At 39.0% G+C, this 25920-nt stretch overlaps 1 protein-coding gene across 1 annotated transcript in view; it reads left to right on the forward strand.

Annotated features, from left to right (window-relative positions):
• The first annotated feature begins 5992 nt into the window (after nt 1–5992).
• The window catches only part of LOC108790313 (collagen alpha-1(IX) chain-like), a 51709-nt gene continuing 31781 nt past the window's right edge, over nt 5993–25920 (forward strand). Inside the window, exons 1-2 of the mRNA XM_018560542.1 lie at nt 5993–6129; nt 24621–24718. Of these exons, the coding sequence (XP_018416044.1) occupies nt 5993–6129; nt 24621–24718 (235 nt within the window). The remainder of the gene's footprint in view (nt 6130–24620; nt 24719–25920) is intronic.

Here is a 25920-nt window from a genome sequence, read left to right on the forward strand (position 1 = left end):
GTAAAAAATACTCACTGCCTTTGTATGTAGCTGTTTGCCTGGAGTACAACTTTTAATATTATATGGATGTGTTGTATAAATTATATTGATTATTATAATAATAAACACATATTGTTCAAATATTATGTCAATGCATTATATAAGCAATCACATTTAATTTAGCATGAATGTATTTTTGATTCTGATTTTTCTTGAGCTGTATTTAAATAGAACACTTGTAAAAGATCTTTCGCTGTGACATATCCTAATCATCAACCAGTTTAACACAAGTATAACATTTCTATATTTTATTTCCCGCACATGGTATTTTCTGTATTCCCCAGGAAAGCGGTGACCTGACACTCACCTATGGCCTCTGCTCCTACCTACCAGCAATCTTCTGAAATGGACACCTGAGTTCCAAGGTTAAAAAGAGAAGAGGCTGAGCTGGAGTTTAAAATGAGCCTCTGAAAAAAACGTGGGAGCTGCCATTGCTGACAGTCCCTATGTTTCTATCATCACAGACATTCACAGTAATCTATGATATTCAAAGAGAAACTCCATGTAAATATGATAAAATATGTGTATTCACTGAACCATTACTAAAGTTATCAGTTAGTGTTATTTGCAGATCAGTGATTTACTCCATCAGGCAACCTGACCCACCCTGTGGACTAGTAAAAGCATGTATGGGAAAATCCTTCTACAATTTAGATGAATATAACACCAGATTACATCCTCCCCTTACTATTCTCACCCCATGTACCCTGATATACAGCCTTATACACTAATAGGAAACATTGTACAACAATAGAGACTTTTAGTTTTCAACTTCAGTCCTAGGGATAAAACATCCCAACTGAGTATACATAACTAAAGATTATTCAGAAAATAAGAGTGAAGAGCAAACTGACAAAGCATTCCGTCATCATACAGTGTGCATTACATACTCTTTGACACACTATACAAAACAGCGCCCAGGGACAGTGATCTATTCCAAACCACATGTAATTATATCACATAAGATTACATGCAGACTGCCGCTTACAGATTTGGCCGCTGTCATCCGGTCATGAACATGAATGGGTACAGCGGCCCCATCTAAACAGGACACTTAGTATTCCTGCTTAAGGATTCCATAGGTTCCTGCCGCAGAAATCCCAAATCGCCGATGTGAATGAGACCTAACTGTAAGGTTTGACCACATATGACCAAATCTGTTGCAAACTGAGAGGCCCGCAGGAAACATTTTGGAGGCCTGATTTGAAAGTGTATAGACAGTTTAAAACATTGAACAACAAATACAATAAAATATATCACAGCAACCTGACAACTTAAGTGGGATTGGGTACGTGTCACGCCTGTACAGACTGAGGTAGCGTGGATCTCAGCTGCGGAGGCTTCTCAGGGTTGGAACTCTGGTTTCACTCTCTCAGTTTTAACAGAGAGTTAGAGTTCCTCGCATCACAGCCTCAGTTTAATTTATATGGCTTAAATGGATGGGGTTAATTATGCAAGTAAATGGCAAAGTAGTGGCAAATGATAAGGAAGGATATAAATGCAGGAGTCCAATGATATCTCCCCAAACTGGTGGAAGTACAAAACCCCAATGTAACTTAAGCCAATGCAGATAACTTGTAACAGTCCAACTGAGAATGAGTGCAAAAGCACTGAGAGTACTTGCGATTTAGTGGAGGTGTCACAATGGAAGCAGTAGAGGTTCCTGGGTGGTATCCGGATCCGGGGTATGCTGGAGGGCACAATCTGGAGGCTTGTGGAGGGTCCCAGGAGACAGCAGGCGTTTCTGGCTCAATATTGGAACGCCATGCTGTCTCGACTGGGCGTTTAAATAGGCCACTGATGGACAGGAGGAGCCGAGGGACAGCTCGGCGCACTTCCGCGTTCCACGTTGGAACGCACGCTGTCCCGAAACCCGGAAATGCGGAGCGTGCGCTCCACCCTGGAACGCAATCGACTCCCTCCTTGCCCGCAGGCGGCGGTCGTTACAGAACCCCCCCCTCAAGGGAGCACCGCTGGGGCTCCTGGCAGGGAATGGCCTGTCAGGGAACCTACGGTGAAAAGTTCTAACCAAACGAGGAGCATGTAGTATATGAATTATATGTATTTATTTATGGTATTTATATAGTGCAGACAATTTGCGCAGTGCTTTACATAGTTGCACATTCACATTTATATGTACATTTGTTGAACTGATAAGTCAACATTTATTTCACTCATGGACGATGTTGGAAGATAAAACTTAATTGATTTGCAGTAAATTACTGCACATTATCATTACTGTCTGAAAACACTTAAGTAAAAAAAAAAAACAAACCATACATGTACTGTACTTTTACCATGTGACAAGCCATCACACACTTTACAATCTGATTGTACAATCCTCTTTAGATCTACCAACAACTATGTAGTGCAAGGGCCTGCCTGACTGGATACAGACTGGATAGTTTAGCTAGTGCCTCATATTACAGTTTTGATAATCTGACATTTATTGTACAACATGTATGGTGACCCTTAGACTTTATTCTGTATGCAAGCCTTGCTTTGGGAAATAACTTTCCATCATTCCTTAAAGGGTTTCGGTTACCTGCAGTGATTGCTTATTTTATTCTTTTGTCCATTAGTTGCACTCTAAATTGCATTCCTCATGTGCACGATAGCTGTTTGCTATTTTGAGACTTGACGCTTAATACCTATTGCTTTGTCGCCCTCTAGTGGACTCTGAGCATCGTGATAACCCCAAACTAAAATGTGTAAGTCTTATGCAGGATTTGTGTAACATACTGTACTTTAAATGTAGTAAATAAAGTGCAAAGATGTTTATATGCCCCATCATTGGTGATACCTAATGCACGATAGATCTGAATGACAATTGGGGGACATTTAAAAATCAGAAAGACAAACAAAACTGCACATTTATAAAATAATGCGACAGGCTTTAATAATGTGCAATGTGTTTGCCTGCTTCAGAAAAAGAATCCAGGTTACGTGACCTGTCAAAGTCACATGGCTGGCTCTTCTTTAATCATGGAACTCTGCTGCAATAAGATAAGAGAACTCTTTGGGGCAACACAGGGCACACACGACAGCCTGCCTTTTATGAATGGGCTATAAAATATCTGCTCTTGGTTATATGAGCCCCTTAGTCTAAATATAAGCATAAATCCAGATTTAAAATCTATTAACCACTTGAAGACCGCGGTGTTTCACCCCCTTCCTGGCCAGGCCATTTTTCAGTGTTCAGCGCTGCGGTACTTTGACTGACATTTATTCCGTCATGCAACGCTGTACTGAAATGAATTTTATACAATTTTTTGGGGACAGATAGAGCTTCCTTTTGGTGGTATTTAATTACCGCTGGGGTTTTTATTTTTTACTATATAACAAAAAAGTACCCTAAATTTTGTAAAAAAAAACATGTTTCCCTATAAAATGTTATGAAACATTTATTTTCACCCCAATTTTTTGGTATACAATAAAAGACGGGGTCACGTCGGGTAAATAGACACTAAATATGTCAACCTTTAAAATTGCGCGCGCCCGCGAAATCGCAGAAAACCAAAATTGGCCATAGGCGACACTTTAAACGTTTTTACCGCTCATCAGTTTAGTGTTATCAGTGATTGATGGCCCTAAAATTATTGCTCTCACTCCGATGTTCGTGGCGATATGTAACATGTGCTGCATAATAGGCGCAAGGTGTAATAGCCAGTTCACCAAACAGGTCCTCTTTATGGAGACATCAGGGGTCTCCAAGACCTCTGATGTCACCTAGGGACCCCCACAGAAGCTGATGAAGCACAGATCTGCTTCATCAGCTTCTCTCCGGTGTTCAGCACCGGAGAGTGACACTGAATGCAGGAAGTGATGTAAAATACATCACTTCCTGCATTCGGGGACAGGAAGAGAGATCAAAGGGAAATCGAGTAATGATCTCCCTTTGATCTGCTGTTAGACCGTCGCCGTGCCGGTCCCAGCCGCAACGGCCACATCGGATCACGGACGAGGAGACGGCGGGACAGAGGTACGGGGGGGTGGGGGTGGGGAGGCCGCACACCCGCAGCTCCTGCAAGCGATCGGGCGTCTCTAGAGATGCCTGATCGCTTGTATGTAAACAGCCATCGCTGGCTGTTTACATGCTTACAGTTTCCCCTCTCGTGTGCGCGCTGAGTGCCGCACACGAGAGGGGGGAGGGGCAGGACGTCTTAAGACGCCCTCCCGCTCCTAGCAGACGTCCGTCCGGCCGTTCACAAACGGCCATGGACGGAAGGTGGTTAATGTTGTTATCCTAAATTTGGGTTTTCATAGGATATTTCCGTAATATTGGATTACACTGTATGAAGCACGAATTAGATCAATTTGAATGTTTCATCTAGCTTTAGGGAGATTTCAGTGGTGGTCACACTTATTACAAACTAATCAAATTATCTCACTTTGTATGATATTTTTTTCATACTGTTCAATCTAGACCAGTAGATTGGTCACTTAGTAAAGTTGGCAAAACACATTGCAATCTGCTAAGTATAGATAGAATGAACCCAAACAATGAGGACCCAGCCAGATTGCACTGCCTGTCTAGTTGACACTTTTTGAATTTGTAGCAAATTTGCTTGGCAAGTCTACAGCAAGAGACCTGCAGGTCTTAGCAAGAGCTCTGCAAGCTCGCTGGTCTGGAGACTTTCAATGCAGACTTGCTGTAATTGTGCAACAAAATTGTGAAGCTTGGCAAGTCTGCAATAGTTTAGCAAGGCATTTTCAAACTTGCAGCACAATTTCTTGCTATCTGGGATATTGCCAAATGTATTGGGACACCCCTCCAAATGATTGGATTCAGGTGTTCCAATCACCTCCATGGCCACAGGTGTATAAAATCAAGCACCCAGGCATGTAGACTGCTTCTACAAACATTTGTGAAAGAATGGGTCGCCCTCAGGAGTTCAGTGAATTCAAGCGTGGTACCGTGATAGGTTGCCACCTACAATAAGTCCATCCGTGAAATTTTCTTCCTACTAAATATTCCACGATCAACTTTTAGTGGTGGTATAACAAAGTGGAAGCAACTGGGAACAACAGCAACTCAGCCACGAAGTGGTAGGCCACGTAAAATGACAGAGTGGGATCAGCGCATGCTGAAGTGCACAGTGTGCAGAAGTCGCCAACTGTCTGCAGAGTCAATAGCTACAGACCTCCAAACTTGGCCCGGCCTTCATATTGGCACAACAACAGTGCATAGAGAGCGTCATAGTATGGGTTTCCATGGCCGAGCAGCTGAATCCAAGCCTTACATCACCAAGTGCAATGCAAAGATCAGATGCAGTGGTGTAAAGCACGCCGCCACTGGACTCTAGAGAAGTGGAGATGTGTTCTCTGGAGTGACGAATCACACTTCTCTGTCTGGCAATCCGTTGGACGTGTGTGGGTTTGGCAGTTGCCAGGAGAACGGTACTTGCCTGACTGCATTGTGCCAAGTGTAAAGTTTGGTGGAGGGGGGATTATAGTGTGGGGTTGTTTTTCAGAGGTTGGGCTTGGCCCCTTAGTTCCAGTGAAAGGAACTCTTAAGACATCAGCATACCAAGGCATTTTGGACAATGTCATGTTCCCAAGTTTGTTGGAACTGTTTATCTGTTCCCTACATCAGTACCTGACCTCGCAAATGCGCTTCTGGAAGAATGGTCAAACATTCCCATAGACACACTCCTCAACCTTGCGGACACCTTCCCAGAAGAGTTGAAGCTGTTATAGCAGCAAAGGGTGGGCCAACTCAATATTGAACCCTACGGACTAAGACTGGGATGCCATTAAAGTTTATATGCATGTAAAGGCCGGCGTCCCAATGCTTTTGGCAATATAGTGTAACAATATATGAAACTGGCAGGGCTCGTTAACAGGAATCATCACTGGAACAGAGATCACAGGTACAGGAGCCTGAGAACTCATACTCAGTGGTGTCTTTGCTCAGGCAACTCCCAATTGCATTGATCAAGTTTTCCCAGACATGACCTTAGAAGAGATGTCCACCAGCAGAGGGAGTGTGAGAAAGTGTAAACACAAAGATTTGAAAGATCTACGGCAGTTTTCTGGAAATCTTTACAGCTGTTGCACAGATGAAGAGGAACCAAATGTGGGATCTAGGTGTGAAATAGCAGACTGCTCTGCAGAGACTCATGATGCAACATGAATAGCCGCAGGCAGACACAGGTTGGTTCTGAAGTCAGCGAACGGTGACAATGAAGTTGAAATATATTGTGATAATTATGGATATTATTGTCATTTTTGGCTTTAGATCCACTTTGATGATTAGGAAACATGTAACACAAAGAGCTGTGGCACTCCTTTAACATTACATTCTTTCCAACTTCCTTTCAGTTAATAAACATGTAATTTACTTAACACTAATCGGACAGTGAATTGAGAAACCAGTTGTTTCTTCAACATCTGTAGTGACAAAAAAAAAGTACATCCAAAACTGTTTTCTTAACTTTGGGAGGTTGATGGTGGATAATAATTCTTGGGGATCCCAGCACATAGAGAAAAAAGAGTGTAGAGTTATGGAAATGATTATGGGAAGGACTATAGAAAAATCTCCCCCCACAATGTTGCCTTTTGAGATAATCTGTCCTGGCTGCAAGTGAACACTGATGCTCTATGATATGGTTTTATCAGTCATCACAGACCATATGTAACGACTGGTTTTATGAATGTTAGAACCAGAATGTGCTATTGGGTATGAACAATGTCCGCTTTATCTACGGGACTACCACTAGATGTTACCGTTCACAGGTGAGGAGAATAAAGGCTTGTTAAGATGGGCAGCTAGATGCTGTGCTATAGCCATATACAAATTGTTGATTAACTACATCCAGCTTGTGTGTGGCCAGAACTACCAGCCCTGCAAAATGTGTGCATCCAGGGCTGGTCAGAAGCCCTATCTGGGATGTAACCACTGGTATGAGTGGTAACATGTGAACAGTCTTAGCACCAGCCATTGATTATTACAGGGTACAAACCTGTTCATGGCAGTTCCACAGTTTCCATGGTGTGCATGGTGCAGATTCTTAGCAGCAAATAAGTTCAAAGATGTTGTTAACGGTTAATAGGGGGGTTACACAAGAAAAAAACTTTCATAGAAATTTTTTTTTCAGAAGTTCTAATACATAGAACAGGATTCTGGAGCTCTGTGACAGTGGCGCCCCTCTGATCACACTGGGAGAGCCACTGCCTGGTATATTCTGTGGGCCTGGTAGATTGGCCTTGCCTTGCCCCCAGGGCTTCACCAGCTCCATCCCTCATCCAGGCCCCATAGCAGTTACATAAGCTGCTATTGCATTAGGTCTGCCACTGATAAGATTCCAATTAATCTGCAGCTACGTTCCTTTGTGCAAAACTAAAGCATTACAGTAGCGAACCACAACGGCAGCCTCCAAGTTTCCCCCATACCAGGTTTAATTTGGGCCTCAGAAATATCTGTGTTTTCTTAGAATAACCCCATGAACATTTATTTGTTGATGTGTTATTTTAACAATGCAAACTTGGTTTAATAAATTCATATAGAACGAAATTTGCCCATCACTGCAGTACATTAGAACAATGCTTGCTTTGGCTATTGCTGGAATCACTGACTGCCAAGTACAATAAACCAAGTAACACATTCTGCATTCTCCAGAGCCATTCTCTGATGCAAAAAGTGACTGTATATTTTAAAATAGCTATTACTTTATTATTTCTGTCACGAAACCCATCACATAACTACACTTTTAACATGGCCAAAGTGTTATTAAATTATATGCAATTAGAAAGATAAATTAAATAAAGTGCGTATTACATATATGGGTGCTGGGTTACCTGCCCAGAGATTTGTATTTGGGAATATGACTGAAACCTTTAAATACATTATTATTTAGAACAAAACAAAATTTACATGTCTATTTGATGTTTGGAACAGACTTCCAGCAGAGGTAGTGGAGTGAATTTACTAAAGGCAAATAGACTGTGCACTTTACTAGAGAAATTTCCCTTAGTGAATGAAGTGAAGCTCTATTATGTGCAAGCAAAAACATTTATTTTTTTTCTTGCACTTGATTGGAAATCCTTTCCAAGAATACTAAGCTAAGGGGCAATCCCCTTACAAAGTGAACAGCCTATTTGTCTTTAACAAACGAACCCCACGTCAGTCAACAGTAGGTGAATTTGTTTGCTTGGGGCAAGCATAGACCTATACAAAAAGGTTAAAAAAAAGCGATACAAATAAAAAAAACAAGGGGCAGATTGATGGACCACTTGCTCTTTTTCTGCTCTAACTATTTCTATTTTTATTAATCCATATTAATACAGCTTTGCTTTATTCCCTCTTACCATCAACCTGGGACTGGACAGTAAAAAGAGTGGCAGCAAACTAAGGGACTGAACTTTCTGCCACTCTACTCTCTCCATCTATCAATATGATCCGTGTTGGCACATAATCACTAAAACACAACTGATTGGATCCTTGAGCTTCCCCTCCCCTTTTGAGCCTGAATGCTGTGGTACAGAATTTGCAGTATGCTGATACCAGGTCAATTGTAGGTTCTTACTCTGCTTGTATTTACAAAAATACATTTAATGATGTATTAAAGAATACAGAGCTGCATTAATGTTTGTCTTTTATATTTGTCTGGAGTTCATCTTTAAAGTAGAGCTTTTTCTGCTTTGAGTAAAATAAAGTAGGCCCCCCCCCCCTCTTGTGATAGAGTGATGATATCTTCATATTCTATTCTATTATTTTTTATCATTACTTTACACAGCTTTCTCCCAGATTGCATAGGAGTTGTAGCTATTCAATTATTTTACAACATTGAACCAGACTCGGGGAGGGGGTGACATGTTGTCTCTGCTGCACAATACCTTGAACATTTTATTTTGTTTTGCAGGAAGAAGTTAGGCGATTCTCTTTTCCTCCTTGTGTGTGGAATGCAGTAAGCAAGTTCCAAAAATGAAATGAGGACTTATACTCATATTAATTATCACATTAAAATTTGAATTTCAGTTAGATGTTTTGCATTTAAACTATAGCTATACATTTTAAGAAATGTTTCAATTTTATTTGGAAAGTGTTATTTCAGTATGATTGTATTTATTGACAATATACCCCACATAAGCTATGCATACAGGTGACCTATACTTTTACAGTATATTATATACAATTTATTGTTGTTATTCTTATAATTATTTGTTATCCTGTTATCCTTCTTATGTATCATGTATACTCTTCTGTGTTGTTTTAGGGCTTGATTCCTAATGGACCTTTCCTGTCCATTATCCTAGCAGGCAGATTTTTAAGGGATTGTGCTGATGGTGCACATTTCAGGGGGGGTGGGGAGGTCTGGCTCCAGCTCTGGCTGGCGTCCTGCCCAGCTCACTGACATCACTGGTTGCCGGGAGCTGGGTAGGATGCCGTCCAGAGTGTCCCAGGTTGCTAAGAGCTGGGTGGGGAGATATGTATGGCCCTTATACATTTCCCTGCCCGGCTCTTAGCAACCTTGGATGCTCTGGCTGGAAAGGGGTGGCAGACACACTGCAAGCATTGTGCAGCAGAGTCGCCATGACGCTCCTCCTGCTGCCTCCCCACCTGAACCTAAGAGATGCCGCCTAAGGCAACAGCTTCAGTCTGGAGAGTCCATTATTCATATATTCCTTTGGACAGTCAATTCTCTATATATTTCTATAGACAGCTCATTCTCCATATATTTCTATAGAGAGTCAATTCACTATGGGGTCTATTCACAAAGCTGCCGAAGGATCTGGCCGTAGCTTTGGCCGATCCTTCGGCTAGCTTCAACGCTGTGTCTTTTTTCTTTATTCTGACACCAGGCGATGTCAGAATAGAGAAAAAAAAAAAAAGAAAAATTCCCATTCAAAAGCATTGGGACATTACTATTGGCTATTTCAATTTCAATAGCCAATAGTAAACTAGCATTGTACCCGCCCTCTTTTGCAGTTCCCCATCAGGTCCATCAGCAGAGGGCGGGTACAATGCTAGTTTACTATTGGCTATTGCAAATTGAAATAGCCAATAGTAAACTCCCAATGCTTTTGAATGGGAATTCGTCTTTTTTTTTTCTCTATTCTGACATCGCTCGTGTCAGAATAAAGAAAAAAAAAGACACAGCGGGGTTTCTCTTCTTGGCGGCCGGGAGCGGGGGGCTCCCAGAGCGCCCGGGAGATTTTTTACATTTTTTTAATTTTTTTTTTTTTACAGCAGCAGAGCCGCCGGACAATAGGAAACTATTGGGCGGAGCTAGCTGTCACTGCTAGCTCTGCACAATCGTTTTCTATTAACTTTTTTCTACTTTTTTCACTCTTTTTCTGTTCTGCTCGGTGCCTCTGAGGGACCGAGCAGAACAGCCGAGCCAAATGCCGCTCGGCGGCATTTGGCTATTCTCTCACTGCTGTTCGGGATCTTTCAGAATAGCCCGAACAGCAGTGTGAAGCCTGCCGGAGGTTCGGCTCAGCCGATCCAGATGTTGGATCGGCTGAGTCGAACTCCTTCTGCACTTCGGGTCAGCCGAACATGCTGAGCATGTTCGGCTGATCCGAAGCCACACGAAGCAAGCCGATGTACGGCTGAAATCAGCCGTACCAGCCTGAAGTGAATAGCCGAACAGTGTTCGGCTCACTTCACTTCTGATCGGTCATTCACTCGGTTGCCCTCGGCAGCTTTGTGAATAGACCCCTATATATTTCTATGGAGTGCAACTAATGTTATGACAAGTATCAAATGCTGTCTTACATTGCTCTACTCCTTTCTCTGTTTTCCATATGATATTTCTATACCAGCAGAAGCAAGGCCTGAGTTTCAAATCATATCCTATACTTTAAGTTAACAAAGTCATTTTAGAATGTGAAATATATATTATATGGTGTGTTATTAATATCATAGAGAATATTATCAATATTATAATCATGAATTTTGTGGCAGGCTCCAAAGGCAATTAGCTATATCCTTAGCATCCTCTTTGATTCAAACTGAAAGAACTAATTTGGATTTAATACCAGTGTTAAATATGCCAAACAGTAGGCTTTATTGTGGATGTGGTAAGGTCACTGGGGGTGCAGCAGCATCTAAGTTTAGACTGTTTAAATCCAGTTTAATGTTTTTTTTATTTACTAAAGTTAATTTTTTTTTCTTTAAAGCATATATACTTTGTATAAGTTAATCTCAAAGATTTTGCATTAAGATGTCTTTTGGTGAGATCTGTGTGTGCAAGTTTTTGACTTCTTAAATAAAAAAAAGAGGGTTTAACCTAATGCAGGGGGGGCATTTTCCATTTACTATAATGAAGCATGCATATGTCTAGGTTTAAAATGAACTTCAGCAATTTTCAACACATGATATACTGTATATATGTAAACAAAATAGACATTCTTATGTTTGCCTTGAGTTCTCCGTTAGCATAACACAGCATGTTATTTTACACTCTGTCTTACACTCCAAGAACAATATTTTTTATCACAACAACTTTATATTTATATTATACATGTTATCTTATATAATTGTTTTCATAGAACAAAATACTTTATGATTCGAAAAGGCTTAAATATGCTTGGTTCAGTTTTAAAATATTTCTCTTTCTAGAGTGTCGACAGATCAAACAGCCTTTCCTGTCAAGACCTATCTCTATAATTTGATGTGATAAGTTCATATGGTTTGTGTTAATGTCTGAACCCCACTCCATGTCTTTCCGTTTATAAACCTGTGATTAAAAGCATCTGGCCATAAAATATATGGCAAATAAAATCTTTGGCTAACTTTACAACTGACTATTGATATATTCTATGTTCATGATTAGCTGCGAAGCAGATGTTTTTCATAGATGAGACAGTGACTAATATTTTTGACTTGTAAGAAGGATTTAACACATTACACAGACCGATTCTAAAATGGATTATTTTGCAATCTTTTATACATATTACCTAATATAGTGACACAAAAATGGTTTTACATCTATAAATATATATAGTAAAGTCTTTATTTCCAAACCTCCTTGCTGTGAGAATAGAGGTGAAGCGGTTTAACTTTCTCACAACTCTGAACATATTTTATTATACCCGTTTGATGGGCTTGTTCACACAAGGCACATTGCAAAACATTGCTGAATGCATAAACAAATGAAAATGAATTGTTTTATATAGGTGTTGTTCCTACTACCACACTAGGTTGCCAAGTAATTGGAGAAAGTTCTACATGTGCCATTTTGTGTGATGTTCTTTTCTTCAAGCTAGTTGAATGAGATCTATCACAATCACAACTCACATACAGACACAGGGCAATGTGCATAGTTGTATGTGAAAGTAAACTTTTCTAGTCCACACAAAGGACAAGAAGGAACTGTATGTTATCCATTATATTATCCATCCTTAGTGATGGTTCAGGCTGGTGACATCTGTAAATGCATATCTATGGGCAGCTTGAAATAATTGCTAGCCCATGAAGGTATATACAGGGGTTTCTGGGGTTTTCTTGGAGCATTAGCATGTATCTGTTTCAGTGTTGTATCAACTGTGTCACGTCATGAGCATTAGCCTTGGAAACCCATTGGATTAACTTTACACAGCAATGCAATAGCTAAATAGTGAGAGTCATTTCAGATTCTGGACTTTGGTAGAAGGTTTTTTGTAATCTTAATGAAAATGGGATGTCTTTTTAAAGCATTGGATGCATTATTATCAGGGGTGTAAACACAGATCATGGGGCTCCATAGAAAAATGTTAATGTGGCAATTCCAAGGGGTCTATTCACTAAGCTGCCGAAGGATCTAGCTGTAGCTTCAGCTGATCCTTCGTCTAGCTTCGGCCCCAGGACCCCTTCAGTTCAGTATTACCTATAGCCTGTACAGCTCCCGAAGTTGGCCGAGTGGCTGAGTTGAGCCGAAGGCATATGCCTTGGCTCAACTGAGCCGCGCTGACAGCCGAAGCTGGCCGAATGGCCGGCCATTGGCCATCTCACGGCTGGCTCCGGCCACTTGCAGAGAGATCAGAGTCCCTGGTTACCAGCTAACCAGGGACGCTGTCATTACACACTGAGAGCGGCCTCTCCGTGTTCTCAGTGTGTAATGACAGATGTCGTTCCTGGTTACCTTGTAACCTGGAACGCCATCTGCCATTCCTCCCCCGGACAGTCTGGGAGTCTAATAGGCCGGCAGAAGAAAAAAATAAAAATAAAAGAAATCACCATAGGAATGCATAGCTAGATTCCTATTGGCTATTTCAATTTGCAATAGCAAACTAGCTATTGCACCCGCCCACTGCTGCTGTCACAGCAGCACAATTGTTTTCTTCTTTTTTAACTATTTTTCTATTCTGCTCGGTCCCACAGAGGTACCGAGCAATACAGCCTAGCTCAGCGGCATCCGGCTATTTACTCACTGCTGTTCGACATCTATTAGAATAGACCGAACAGCAGCAAGTAGCCTGCCGGAGGTTCGGCTCAGCCGAGCATGTTCGGCCGACCCGAAGCCACACGAAACCACCCGATGTACAGGCCTGAAGTGAATAGCCGGACAGCGTTCGGCTCACTTCGCTTGGGGTCGGTTAGTCACTTGGCTGCCTACGGAAGCTTAGTGAATAGACCCCTAAGCTTTTCCAGCAAGTGCTGCAAGTAGTTGTCTAGTGATCAATAGGATGAAAAATACTGAAAAATTGATAATTATAGTATCCTCAAGATATCCCCAAGAGTTAAGGAGCAGGATTTTAAATGCACTATGATATAATTATCTCTGCAAAACAAAAAAGGTAATGTAATGCTGTATGCAGGATTAAACAAATTTAAGAGTTAACATATGTAGGATCTCAGCTACAGAGCGGTAACTCACAGGTATGTGTATCACAGAGTTGCTTGCAGAGGGTTCATATCAATTGCTGACAAAGCCCACCTGGGTTGGGATAATCTAGTCCATGGAATATGAACTCATGCCTCAGATCAGTTTTAGTCAATATATATTGCTTCATATATATGCACAGAACAGTGTGCTGGTATTCATTATTCAGTATAGAGCAATTCATTAACATGCGTTTCCGTATTAATTCATACAGATACAGAGATCAGTCCTATCAGCCCCCAATGCAGCACAGGGAGAAATCACTATAATATGCGGTCCTGTATTGAGTCATACAGATGCAAGGAAACAATCTATGAGCATCCAATAATTTATATAGAGCCATTCGATGTGACATGCGTTCCATATTGCTTCATACAGATGCATGCAACAGTCTTAAGATTATCAACTGCTTAGAATAGTCAGAAATAACCAGTACATACTTGCCATTAGCTGGTTTGCAATATGAATGTCTGGCTCCTGGTGGATGGAGTTCGTCCAGTAATGGCTGAGGTAGGAAATCAAGGAGAAGTCAACAGAGGTGAATGCAATGGGGTTAATCAGTGTGGCTCCAATCATGGCAGCAGAGTAGCTTGCAGGGGTTTACATTTGCAGATCGGTCTTGTGACAATGGAAAAGGCATCCCAGAGATGAGTATCACTAGCGTCTTGGTAAGATGGGGGAAATGCTCAGCGTCTTCTCACAAATTGACAAGACACCAAACATTTGAATTCCCGCGGCTTTAAGCCGCAGCTTGGCAGGAGAGGAGGCGGAGTGCCGCCGCGGCCATGACAGGTATATACCTGGATCTTTAGCTGACACATATGTAATATTGTAGCATGCATTTTTGACAATAACTGTAGCAGTATGCTACTCTGTAGGAAGCTCTAAATGCACTTAAAATCAATATAGATACGGTTATAGGCCTAGAGATTTGAAACAAAGACTGTCAATCATATAAAAATTACAGGAAAGGAAATTAGTGGATGCGTAAGGCAGGAAAAAGTGTAACACTTATAGGTGAAGTACTTTGCAGCTTTGTACTTTTTGCCCTGTTGTCCTTTGACATATGTAGTAAGATTATCAAATGTCTTCTTGCTTCAAATTCCTTTGTGTCGTAATCAAGTCATTGGCAGATGTGTGTGCTCCCTATACTAGTTTATGTGTGCTGCACTTAAAGCAGACCTTTACCCATATCTTTAAAAAACAAACAAACACCCCTTTAGAAATGTTTAGTAATGACAATCTACAAACACAAACTTATATAATAGATAAGACTTGGATAAACTAAGAAAGATAATTGCCGGCTTTGTATTGTGAGAGGATGTTTCAAGCTCTCCTATTACCTCCTGGATTTCTGGCACATGTGACTAGACATGTGACTAAGACATGTGACCATGCACATCATCTCAGGTGAGGAAAATGATTTTCCCTGAGATCTCCTGAGATTACAGATGAGGTTTCCAAGCAATGTTCTGCCGATGACAAGGCAATCTCAGTGCGCATTGCTTTAGCAAACTGAAGTCATTTTGCCCTTTCAAAGCAGGAAGTGAATACTCTGGAAGTGTAAGTATTTCAGAATCACAGCATTTTACACCTGACATGTCTATGTTATTATTAATCATCATACATAGAGGAATGCATTGGTAGAATTTGATTTTTTAGTGTAAAGGTCCACTTTAATTGATGATTAGGGCTTCCGTTAATTTTGAACCAAGTATGAGGAACAACAGAGGTATTTTTTTTGTTACAAAGGTGCAATTACTCGTTACCTTTGAAAACATTCAATGGCCAACTAAGGAAGTGCATACATGATCATATTGAACTTTCGCCAAATGCAAGACTGTAGGGTTGATTTACTTAAGCCAAGCAGGCTGTTCACTTTGCAAGGGAATTTGAACTTTGCAGAGGAAGTTTGGTGGATGTGGCAAAGTTTTACTTTGCAAATAATACCCAATTATGTGCAAGGAAAATTAAAGAAAAGTATTTCTGCTTGCATATGATTGGGTGATGGAAGTCAGCAGAGCTTTACCTCATTCATTAAATGAAGTGGAAACTTCTCCCAGCAAAGTTCAAGGGTGTACCTGCCACTTTCCACTTTTCAACCTATTTGTAATGTGAAACCCATTCTACTAATATGTTGAACTAAAACGGTTAGAAAAACTCAAGCTTACTGCATTACTTGTGCACCTCTAGTTTAGTCCCTGAATGCTATAATTTTGTTTACTGATGTGCTTGAGCCAATTTAGAGCCGGTCTATGTTTCCTCTATCACCTGCAGCAGTTCCCATGTATGTACCATGTGATATGAAGCTCCAACTATAATCTATGTTGGGAGATTCCACAACCTGTCATTTAGTAATAATGTCAGCTAGATGGAGGAATAGGTCTCCTTCTGGAGTTCCTTTTTCTGACCAAGAGCTGGTCTAATTTGCACAGCGGGTGCCAGCTGTGACATGTTGTGGTATCAAAGCACTCAAAAAGTATTGATATTTGTGAATTTAATATATTACATGATGTAGTTTATTACTGAGACATGGGATGGATTTACTAAAGGCAAATAGGCTGTTCACTTTGCAAGGGAATTTGCACTTTGCATGGGAAGTTAATTGAATGTAGAGAAACTCTACTGACTTCCATCCATCACCCAATCATGTGCAAGCAAAAATACAGTTTTTTTTGTTATTTACCTTGCACATAATTGGGTATTCTTTGCAAAGTGAAATTTCACCACATTCAACAAGCTAAAGGAAAACTTCCCCTGCAAAGTGTAAATCCCCGTACAATGTGAAAAGCCTACTTGCCTTTAGTAAATAAAACTAAGTATCTTAATATATTTGAAATTCAAAAGTGGCCAGTCTTTCTAAAGGGATGATCTTTGCAAAACACAATAATTCTGAATGGTAGTCAATGTATGTATAATCATAATATTATGAGGACATTAACAAACAGGAGCAAATAATCTTTTAATGACATAGATTGCAATTGCTAAACAGTGCTCGTAATAAACTGTGCTCTCTGAATTCATTATTTTCACTGTGTATAATATGTTTGCTTACAGTCTAGCAGATTCTTGTAACTCACAGTATGACATTTCAATGGGGTATGTAGAACGTAAAGTGTAGATACGTTTTGCATGGAACTCTTTTACCACTACTATCACCATCTACACTAATATGATAATACTCATTCCATAGAATATGGGGAAATCTTAACCAGCCTTTCTCAATGTTTTTACCAAGTAGGAACTCTTATTCTTAAGCTTATGGTAAATTAGCAGGATCAAGAGGTTGTTGGTATAACAGTAAATAAAAGAGTACAACATTAAGTGCACTTAGTGTAATTAACATCATTTAACATCCCCTGCTCTATAAAACAAGATTATTTTCAGATATATTTACGAATAACAAACATTAATAGAAAAACAATTACAGTGAAAACAGGGAAGAACCCTGTTACAAGATTGTCAGTCGAAAATTACCCCTTCTTTGGTGGTCAGTTTAAACAGAGATTGGTGATAAGTGGGAGAAAGATCCCCTTACACTGATGGTCTCTGAATATAATGCCGTGTTACATTGGTGGTCAGTTGGAAGAATGTCTCTTACAGATGTGGTCAGTGTAGTCCCCCTTGTGCTGTTACATTAAGAATCAGGGGTAAGAAAGACCCTTATTTTGGTTGTCAGCGAGAGAAGGACCCACTTACATTGATGACCGGTGGAAAGTATAACCTTAACTTTGGTTGTCAGTGGGGAGAATACCCCCCTTAGCTAAAAGCTAAAACAAAAATAATAGTGTCAGTGATTACTTTTCTGGGAGATGTGAGGCAGGCTCATTTGGTTTCATTTCACTGACTCTGGAACTGTGCCGGCAGAATCAGGAAGGAGAACCATTTGCCACAGCTCACTGCTCAAGCAACCTGCAGAGGAACCCCAGAGTTTCCCCAGAACACTGGTTACAAGAGACTGCTAAAGACGAAAAAAATACAGAACATTAAAGGTGTGAAAATAGATTTTACACACAGTACATGTCAGAATTCTAAGTTCCCCCTAATTTTTTCCTTGGTTAAAAAAAGACATTCCTACTTCCAGCTATTATATGTCCATGGGAGGTTATGCTCCTTTGAACAAATATTAGTAATTCTAATATTTATGGATGAACATCATATCATATACACAAGCTGCCTATTTCTGTGCACAACTTAATGATAAATATCTTCGTACTGATGCATGGTAAAGACCCGCCTTCTTCAGATTTAATCTATCATGGTTACTTTTGCCCTTCTTGACAGCATTAATTAAACAATTCAATACATGAGCTTGACAACCAGGGATAGCTGGCCATATCCTGGATATACATGCTGCCTCAATCTATTCTAGAAAACACAGTATATGGCCATATGTTTTTAGCCAAAAGAGCCTTATTTATGGGGACTTGTATACATTATACTTATACATGATGAACCCTTGCTACCATATCAATAACATACAACCGCTTAACCCCTTGCCATCTGGCCGATTGTAAATAAACAGCCACGCAGCTCACTCATAACAGTGGGTGGGCGTTTTTAACTTGTTAGGCTTTTATGTGATAGCAATGAATTAAAGGTAAAAAAATAAAAATAAAAGTCACATATAAAAAAATACAAAAACGTTTTTAAGTTCCCTGACCCCACATATATGCACATACAAACACGTAAACGGGTGCGCCTACGTGTGAAAACGACAATTGCTCCACACATGTTACATATCACTATGCACATCGGAGTGCAAGGAAATAATTCTAGATCCATTAATAACTGTTAAGCAATAAAAGCTTTCAAAGCTTTGCATATAGGCAATGTTTGGGTGTGGTAGTTTTTTGCGACTTCAAGGATGCATGCAGTTGTAAGACTTGACATGTTTGGTATCTCTTTACCTGAAACAACCCCATATTTTATATTTTACAACAAATATAGTAATAATGTTTCATAACATAACATAGGAAAAAGTATCGGCCGACCCGAAGCCACGCGAAGTGAGCCGATGTACGGCTGATTTCAGCCTGAAGTGAATAGCCGAACAGTGTTCGGCTCACTTCACTTCAGATCGGTCTTTCACTCGGCTGCCTACGGCAGCGTAGTGAATAGACCCGAGTATTTCCAATGGCAAAAATGAGACTTGTTCACACCATTGCGTTGAGTTTTTATAAAAAGTATGCAGCATTTTTCTGGTCTGGAATGCACAAAAAATACATGTAAATGCATGAAAATGCATCAGAACGTACTGGGGTTTATGTTCAAAAGATCTGCAACTTTACCTCAGCACTGTGCCAGATTTAGATTCAGGTGAGGGTGGTCTTGGTGGAACATAGCCTTAGTGAAAAGGCTACAGATTTTAAAATTTAAGATGATTTAAGTTTTGTCATAGGATATACGGTATATTTCATATTACAACAACGAGCAGTGGCCATGAGGGAAAATCTCCTTTGAATTTGAGGCAAATTCCACCTTTTTTATTGCACGACATAGCACATTTGAACTAGTCTACAGATAATTTAGAACAGCTGCCAAGTAGGTCGATTGGTAGAGTGTGCCTGTGGCTGTGTGAATGCCAAGCATAGCAAGACGCTGTGGAGAAGTAGAATTGTGGTGTGCCAGTACAGGATGAAAAAAGGAATCCCTCTCAAAGAGGACTATGGTGCAGCAGGTTTACAATTATGTGAAGTGCCACATAGTATCAGACCACCCCACACCTGCTTGGTCATAACAAGCACTTATATGAGTAGGAAGTTTACAACAAACATTTTTCAGCCTACTGGAATAATTCCAACCATCCAGTGCTCCATATCTTTAAATTGTATTTCTTACTTTGCTCTTTTAACTTTGGATGTAACATTTCTGTTGTCAAATGAAAAATAAATTGCACTTTTAATTGCAGGCAATACACTATTAGACTTCATACAGACCATGGATTTGCCTAGGGTAGGGATTGTTGTCAATTATTGAAGCAGCTACACAACCATAAAGTAGATTTAGAAATACAGGATGCCATGGCTAAGGCAGTCATTGAATCTTCAAGCAGGTTTACATATCTGCAGTGATTGTATTGATACCAACAATATACCGCACAGTTCTATGTACAGACATAGTTAACGGAATAACTCAAATTTTGTTCTGCATGTGAGAAGGTTAACCAATGAACAGACACAGTGTTCCACCTACCACTTCAGAGCAGAGCCCCTAGGCACAAGAGGTAGAGCGTTACTTTTTAGGTTAGAACTTGAGGTAGTGTGTGAGTGGAGGCATTCCCTTACTCACCCTACCCAGTCTCTCTCTATCTCTCTCTCTTTTGCTAAGGATACCTGCAGGAACTATATCATTTGAGACTTCAACAACAAAGTATGAAAAGTAAGTGCTTATATTTTCTCTGACTAATATGATTTATTTAGAAATACGTTTGTTTTTTAAAAATACTACTACATATTGAGGTTAACAATCAGAATAGTTTTGCAGCAGTGCCTAACTTTTATTTTAGTTAATTGATTCTTTAGTTACTGTTAGGTTGCTTTGTATATCCTAAATAAAATAACATATATAATAAATAAAATGATCTCCATGTATGATTCATTTTGGCAATCCTACTGCTTTTATCTATATGTAGTGTGCAACGTTTATCGCAGGTACAGTTATTTAATGTTTTTCTTTAAGTCTATAGCTTGCCATTTATATAATAATCAATAGGATAATTTTCTAAGGTTTATGATCAGTAATGCCTGACTCATATTTTTTACTCTTGGTGCAGTATACAGCATTAAATACATTTCTGAAAATAATGTATTCAGTTTGTTAAACTGCATATAAAAAATAACAATATAATAATCAATAAGATAATTTTCTAATGTTTATGATCAGTAATGTTAAACTGCATATAAAAAATAACATATCAAAGTAAATGAACACAAATCAGAACTATTTGTTATATGCAATGATCAGGTAACAATATCTACATTCATTAGGGGAATTTACAGAATAGTCTCTTCTTTTCATGCACATACACAGAATTTCACAGCAAACTGTTAGAGTGAAATCCAATATTTACAGTGGCCTTTTGGAAGAGCAGTCATCTATATTGACCCTTTGTGTGTGCCCTAAGTGCTAATAGTTAACTATAAATTAGGTTAATTTAAACAAATTCGTTTTTTTTTGTTACATAATGACCTTTCCAAAACAAAGTTTTATGTCTTGTACACAGAGTTCTAACATTATAAAGCTGCATCATTGTGAAGGCTAATCATTTTATGTTTGATCAACTAGAAAAATAAAATTCAATTTGGCTATGTATGCCTGTGATTAGTAATGTTCTGCTATGATGTTACTAATTTTAAATCCATTATTTGAAAACTCTGTATTTAAGGTAATTTACCAAAACGTGCAACTGCATTTTCCTCTGCTAATATTGGATTACTTTCAGATTCAATGAATACTTATAAGAACCCGTCAGGATAGGCAGATACTGAGCTGTCATAGCTGATTTTTTTCTCAAAGAATATCTCCAAGAATGTCATCCCTGTGATGGGATGTTTAGGCCTCATTCACACTGTCGCGCATATACGTGCGTATACGCGCGTACGTACGTATTGTACCATATGCAACATATGCAAATAAATGGCTCCATACACACAGCCGCGTATGGAGCCGTATATTTGCGCAGCGTATATATGCGCAAAAACAGAATGGAACAGAGATGCGTCTGGGCAGCGTATCTCTGTGTATTTACGCGCACATACGCGTGTTTACGCGCATATATGCGTATGTACGTACGTATACGCTCATACATGCGTACAGCACATTAGAATTCCATTAGTGATGCATTCTGGGATTGCATATAGTGCACGCATATACGCGCATAGACGCTCGTATATATACGTGCATATGTACAATTTTGCTTGCGTTGTGTGTGAATGAGGCCTTAATATAAATGTTTGATTTGTGTTACTAACTTACAAATTAAAACAAAGGATAAAGAGCACAAAGTAAGAGGTCGGAAGAAATAAATGTTATAATTGATCATTTTTATGGGAATAGTAGAGAGGCAGTTGACTTTCTGTAGTAAAATAATTTTGCACAATACCACATTTAGAGGTATTAAGTTAAGGGGTGTAGCAAATGGGGCTCAAATGGTGGAACAGCCCCTGTGCCCACTAAAATTAGGTGGCCAGGGATAACTGCAACTACTCACTAATTTGCTTCTAAAACTGTTTGTGTTCTGTTATTTGATGCCTGAGCCTCCTTTAGGTTATTGGAAACAACTATAATAATTTTTATTACATTTGCTAGCAGGACTGTCAAAGGTTGTTTGATTAAGTATGGGTATTTTTGTTAAAGTAGATGTGAAGGCAAATATGTAGCAACTTTGGGAGTATCCTTTGCCTATCTTCTGTATGAAATTTTTTATAAATCAGGCTTTTATAAATCAGCTCCAACAGAGGTCATGAGGCCACTTTTTTTCTGTTTTGCACAATTCATGGCAAGGGCTGTGGAAAGGCATAGAGGAGCAGTGGTACATCACTGCCAGTGACATCGGTGTGAGGTCCTGGACTTCAAGGCCCTGCAGCTCCTGCTGGACTTCCCACTGCACTATGTGGAGTGTGGCAGTGAGAAGAATGGCATGGACAGATAACAGACAGGCCTACAAACAAACTGGGGATGTTTTACTAAAAGAAAAAAAGGCTGTTCACTTTGCAAGGGAATGTATACTTTGCAGGGGAAGTTTCCCTTAGCTTAGTAAATATGGTAAAGTTTGCAAAGTATAACCATACATATTTATTTATTACAGATATTTATATAGAGTTGACAATTTAAGCAGCGCTTTACATAGTTGCACATTTACATCAGTCTCTGTCCATTCTAAGGTCCTACTATCCCACATGCATACATACAGGGCCAATTTAGACAGGAACCGATTAACCTTCCAGCAAGGAACATAATAAAAACATGTATTTTTGCTTGCACCTGATTAGAAGATGGAAGTCACCCCCCAGTGTCTGCAAATATAGCTACCTGTAGTCCCCCAAAAAGACAGTGGGTGAGCATTGTCACACTATAAGAGGAGGTTCCATGAGCAAAACATTATCTTGCTTATATTTACATGATTTGTAGAGGTAAAATATCATAGATTGGGCGTTTAAAATTGACAGGAGCATAGGCAATCGTTTAAATTATTTTAAGGTTTTAAATAACATACATTTTAAGATATTGCCCCAGGAATTTTGTGTTGAAAAGAGTTTGTAAAAACAAACTTGTAATGTATGATTATTGGTCCTTTAAGACCTTATAAGCATATTGTTAGCTAGTAATTTGAGCTAAGAATTTGCAGCATCCCCATAAACACACCTGGGCAATTAAAACTGTGAATGTGATGAAAAATTGCATAAGCAGAGGTTTCCCTCAGTGAAAGCCTGACATCAAAATAATTATTAGATACAGAGTTTTAGGCAGCTTCAGTTATATGAAAAATCAGAACTTTTCCTGCAATCTTGACCCCATTCCTCCCACCTACTCAGCCTCCTCATAGGTCTGTGAAGCAACCCATCACACTGATGTCCAAAAGGGGTAATTGATAGACTAGAAAGGATGGAGCCACACTTGACTTTTACAACAAAATCAAAATTTTCATTAAACCGCAGAAGTTTATATCTTTGAATCTACTGATTGTTTTAATATGCAGTTTTTAATTAAGGTATCCTCTATGTATGTATGTATGTATCATAGCAATCAGTTCAAACTACAAAGGTTTGAAATAGGTTTACTGTCTTAGATGCTAAGCAATCTTTTCCATGCAGGTGTTTAACAAGTGTTTACAAAGGGAAAAGCGCATGAAATCTGAATTAGTTTAACTTTAAAATGTATGTCCAGCCAAAACATTTGTATTTTATGTTTTTTATCTTTGGAGATAAGGGGACAGATTAGTCATTTTTTTTGCTATCCAAGCTCTGTTAAAAACGAGATCCCTTACTTGCTGTTCTAGGCACAATGGTTTCACCAGCACACGGTGCTGGGTAAATCCTCAAGAGCAACACAGACAGAAATAAAAACAGTTTTTTTAGTAAAATAGGGGAAGGCTAGAACCGCCATCACCTTTTTTCAAGTTATGGCTGAACATACAACATTACAATCATAGGCCTGTACACTGCTTGCTGATTTGAGAACAGTCAGTGTATTTGAATATTAGGCATATTCTCTGCCTAGGTTTGGCTACAATATGGTGTTCACATGATGGTATGGTAAACACGTAATATCTACCACTCAAGTAATTCAGCAGCACTGTACATAACAGACATTCACAACATTTCTATGAACAACACACTAAATGCAACAATTACAATTTACAAGTAGGTTTGACAGACCAAAACGTTTCAAAATTGCACATTTAAATTTCTATAGCATTAAGTCAGCCCAACTGTGCTATGAAACAAGCATCTTTAAGAGCAAATTTGCAACCATCTGGCTAAGTCAGCCTTTGTCATGCATTAAATATAAATACAATGATTGTATATACATAGTAAAAAATGACAGACAAAAAAAAATAGATCCACACATATAAAATAAAACAAGCATATATATGGGAACACCTAATTGAAAATTGTCCGTTATAATTTCCCTTCAATGGATGTGTTTCTCAGCCTGTTATCTGAAAAAAGTTGGCATTAATATAATAACATTTGGTGCATACATTAATACATTTTAAGCTTTTATTAACAACATATCATAATTTAGTCTGTGTATTTGTCATTTTAGATATATGTCATTTGGAAAAAAGAAGATGAAATTCACAAAACTCATCGGTTTTTGCACATTACTGAGCATTATAAAATGCCAAGAACCTGCTCTCTCTGGTAAGCCTTAATAAAATCAAAGCTACATCTAAACACAATTATTGTGTTATTAAATAATAACTCATATGTTTCAAGACTAAATATAAATACATTAACTAAAAAGACTGGTATGCATATACTAGCAATTATACACCAAATGCAGCAGTGAATTAGTACAGTAGAATAATAGCAAACCACCATAAAATTAAGCAGGAAACTTTTTCACCCTTACAGTCAGTTTAGAAATGCGTTCTTTAACCACTTAAAGGCCATAGTGTTTCACCCCCTTCCTGGCCAGGCCATTTTTCAGTATTCAGTGCTGCGGTACTTTACTAACTGTGGTAACTGTGGTGCAGCTAAAAGTAAACCTGTGTAAATATTTACTACAGGAGGACAGAAATAGCAAAATCAATAAAATCATTAAAAAACTTGATGATTCTATGACTACTAATAATTACAATGTTATAAATACTAAAGGATAATAAGGGAATATTTTGATCCTGATAATTGATCCAACTGCTCTTGGGGGTCAGGAAGTATTTTTCCCCTTCCCATGCATGACAAAAGTGGCAGCAGTTGTTCAGAGTTTCTTTTTTGTTTTTTTGTTTTGTCCAAACCAAAATCAGAATTGTAAGAGCTTGAAATTGTTTTTTTCCAACCTTGTAAATCAATAACCTGTTCGATTCTGGTACCCTACCAGGTATCCTTGGTGTTCAGGAGTCTTATTCATAAACTGTTTTAAAGGATATACACAACTAAAACTGTTAATTCAAAATTTAAACCATTGGGTTGACCCACCAATCAACTTGGGTCTGCCCCATGCCCTTGCCATTATAAAGCTAAGCAAATAAGTCTTACTCCTCATGCTATATCCTCCATAATCTACAATAAATGGAGTATGCAATGCAAAAGTGAGATGACTCAATAGGCGATGGTATGAGTGGGGATTCAGCACAGAGAACTTGCACCCTGAGGCCTGAAAGACATGGGGATCTGGATGGTGATTCATCATTTTGGAATATAGCCTAAACCTAAGTATACATTTTGGATGGAGTTAGCATTAAATAGTTTATATTAATTATTTTGACTATTTCAATTGAAAAACTATTGGGATGGGGTCTACAGCCTTTTGTTTACAAGACCCATTTTGGTTTTATATCTTTACTAACTTATCAGTCAACCGAAAATCAATTATTTTCATGTTTTAAGGTTGTTAAACAGGG

This window comes from Nanorana parkeri, unplaced genomic scaffold, assembly GCF_000935625.1.
Source record: "Nanorana parkeri isolate BGI_ZX_2015 unplaced genomic scaffold, ASM93562v1 scaffold464, whole genome shotgun sequence".
NCBI classification, from domain to species: Eukaryota; Metazoa; Chordata; class Amphibia; order Anura; family Dicroglossidae; genus Nanorana; species Nanorana parkeri.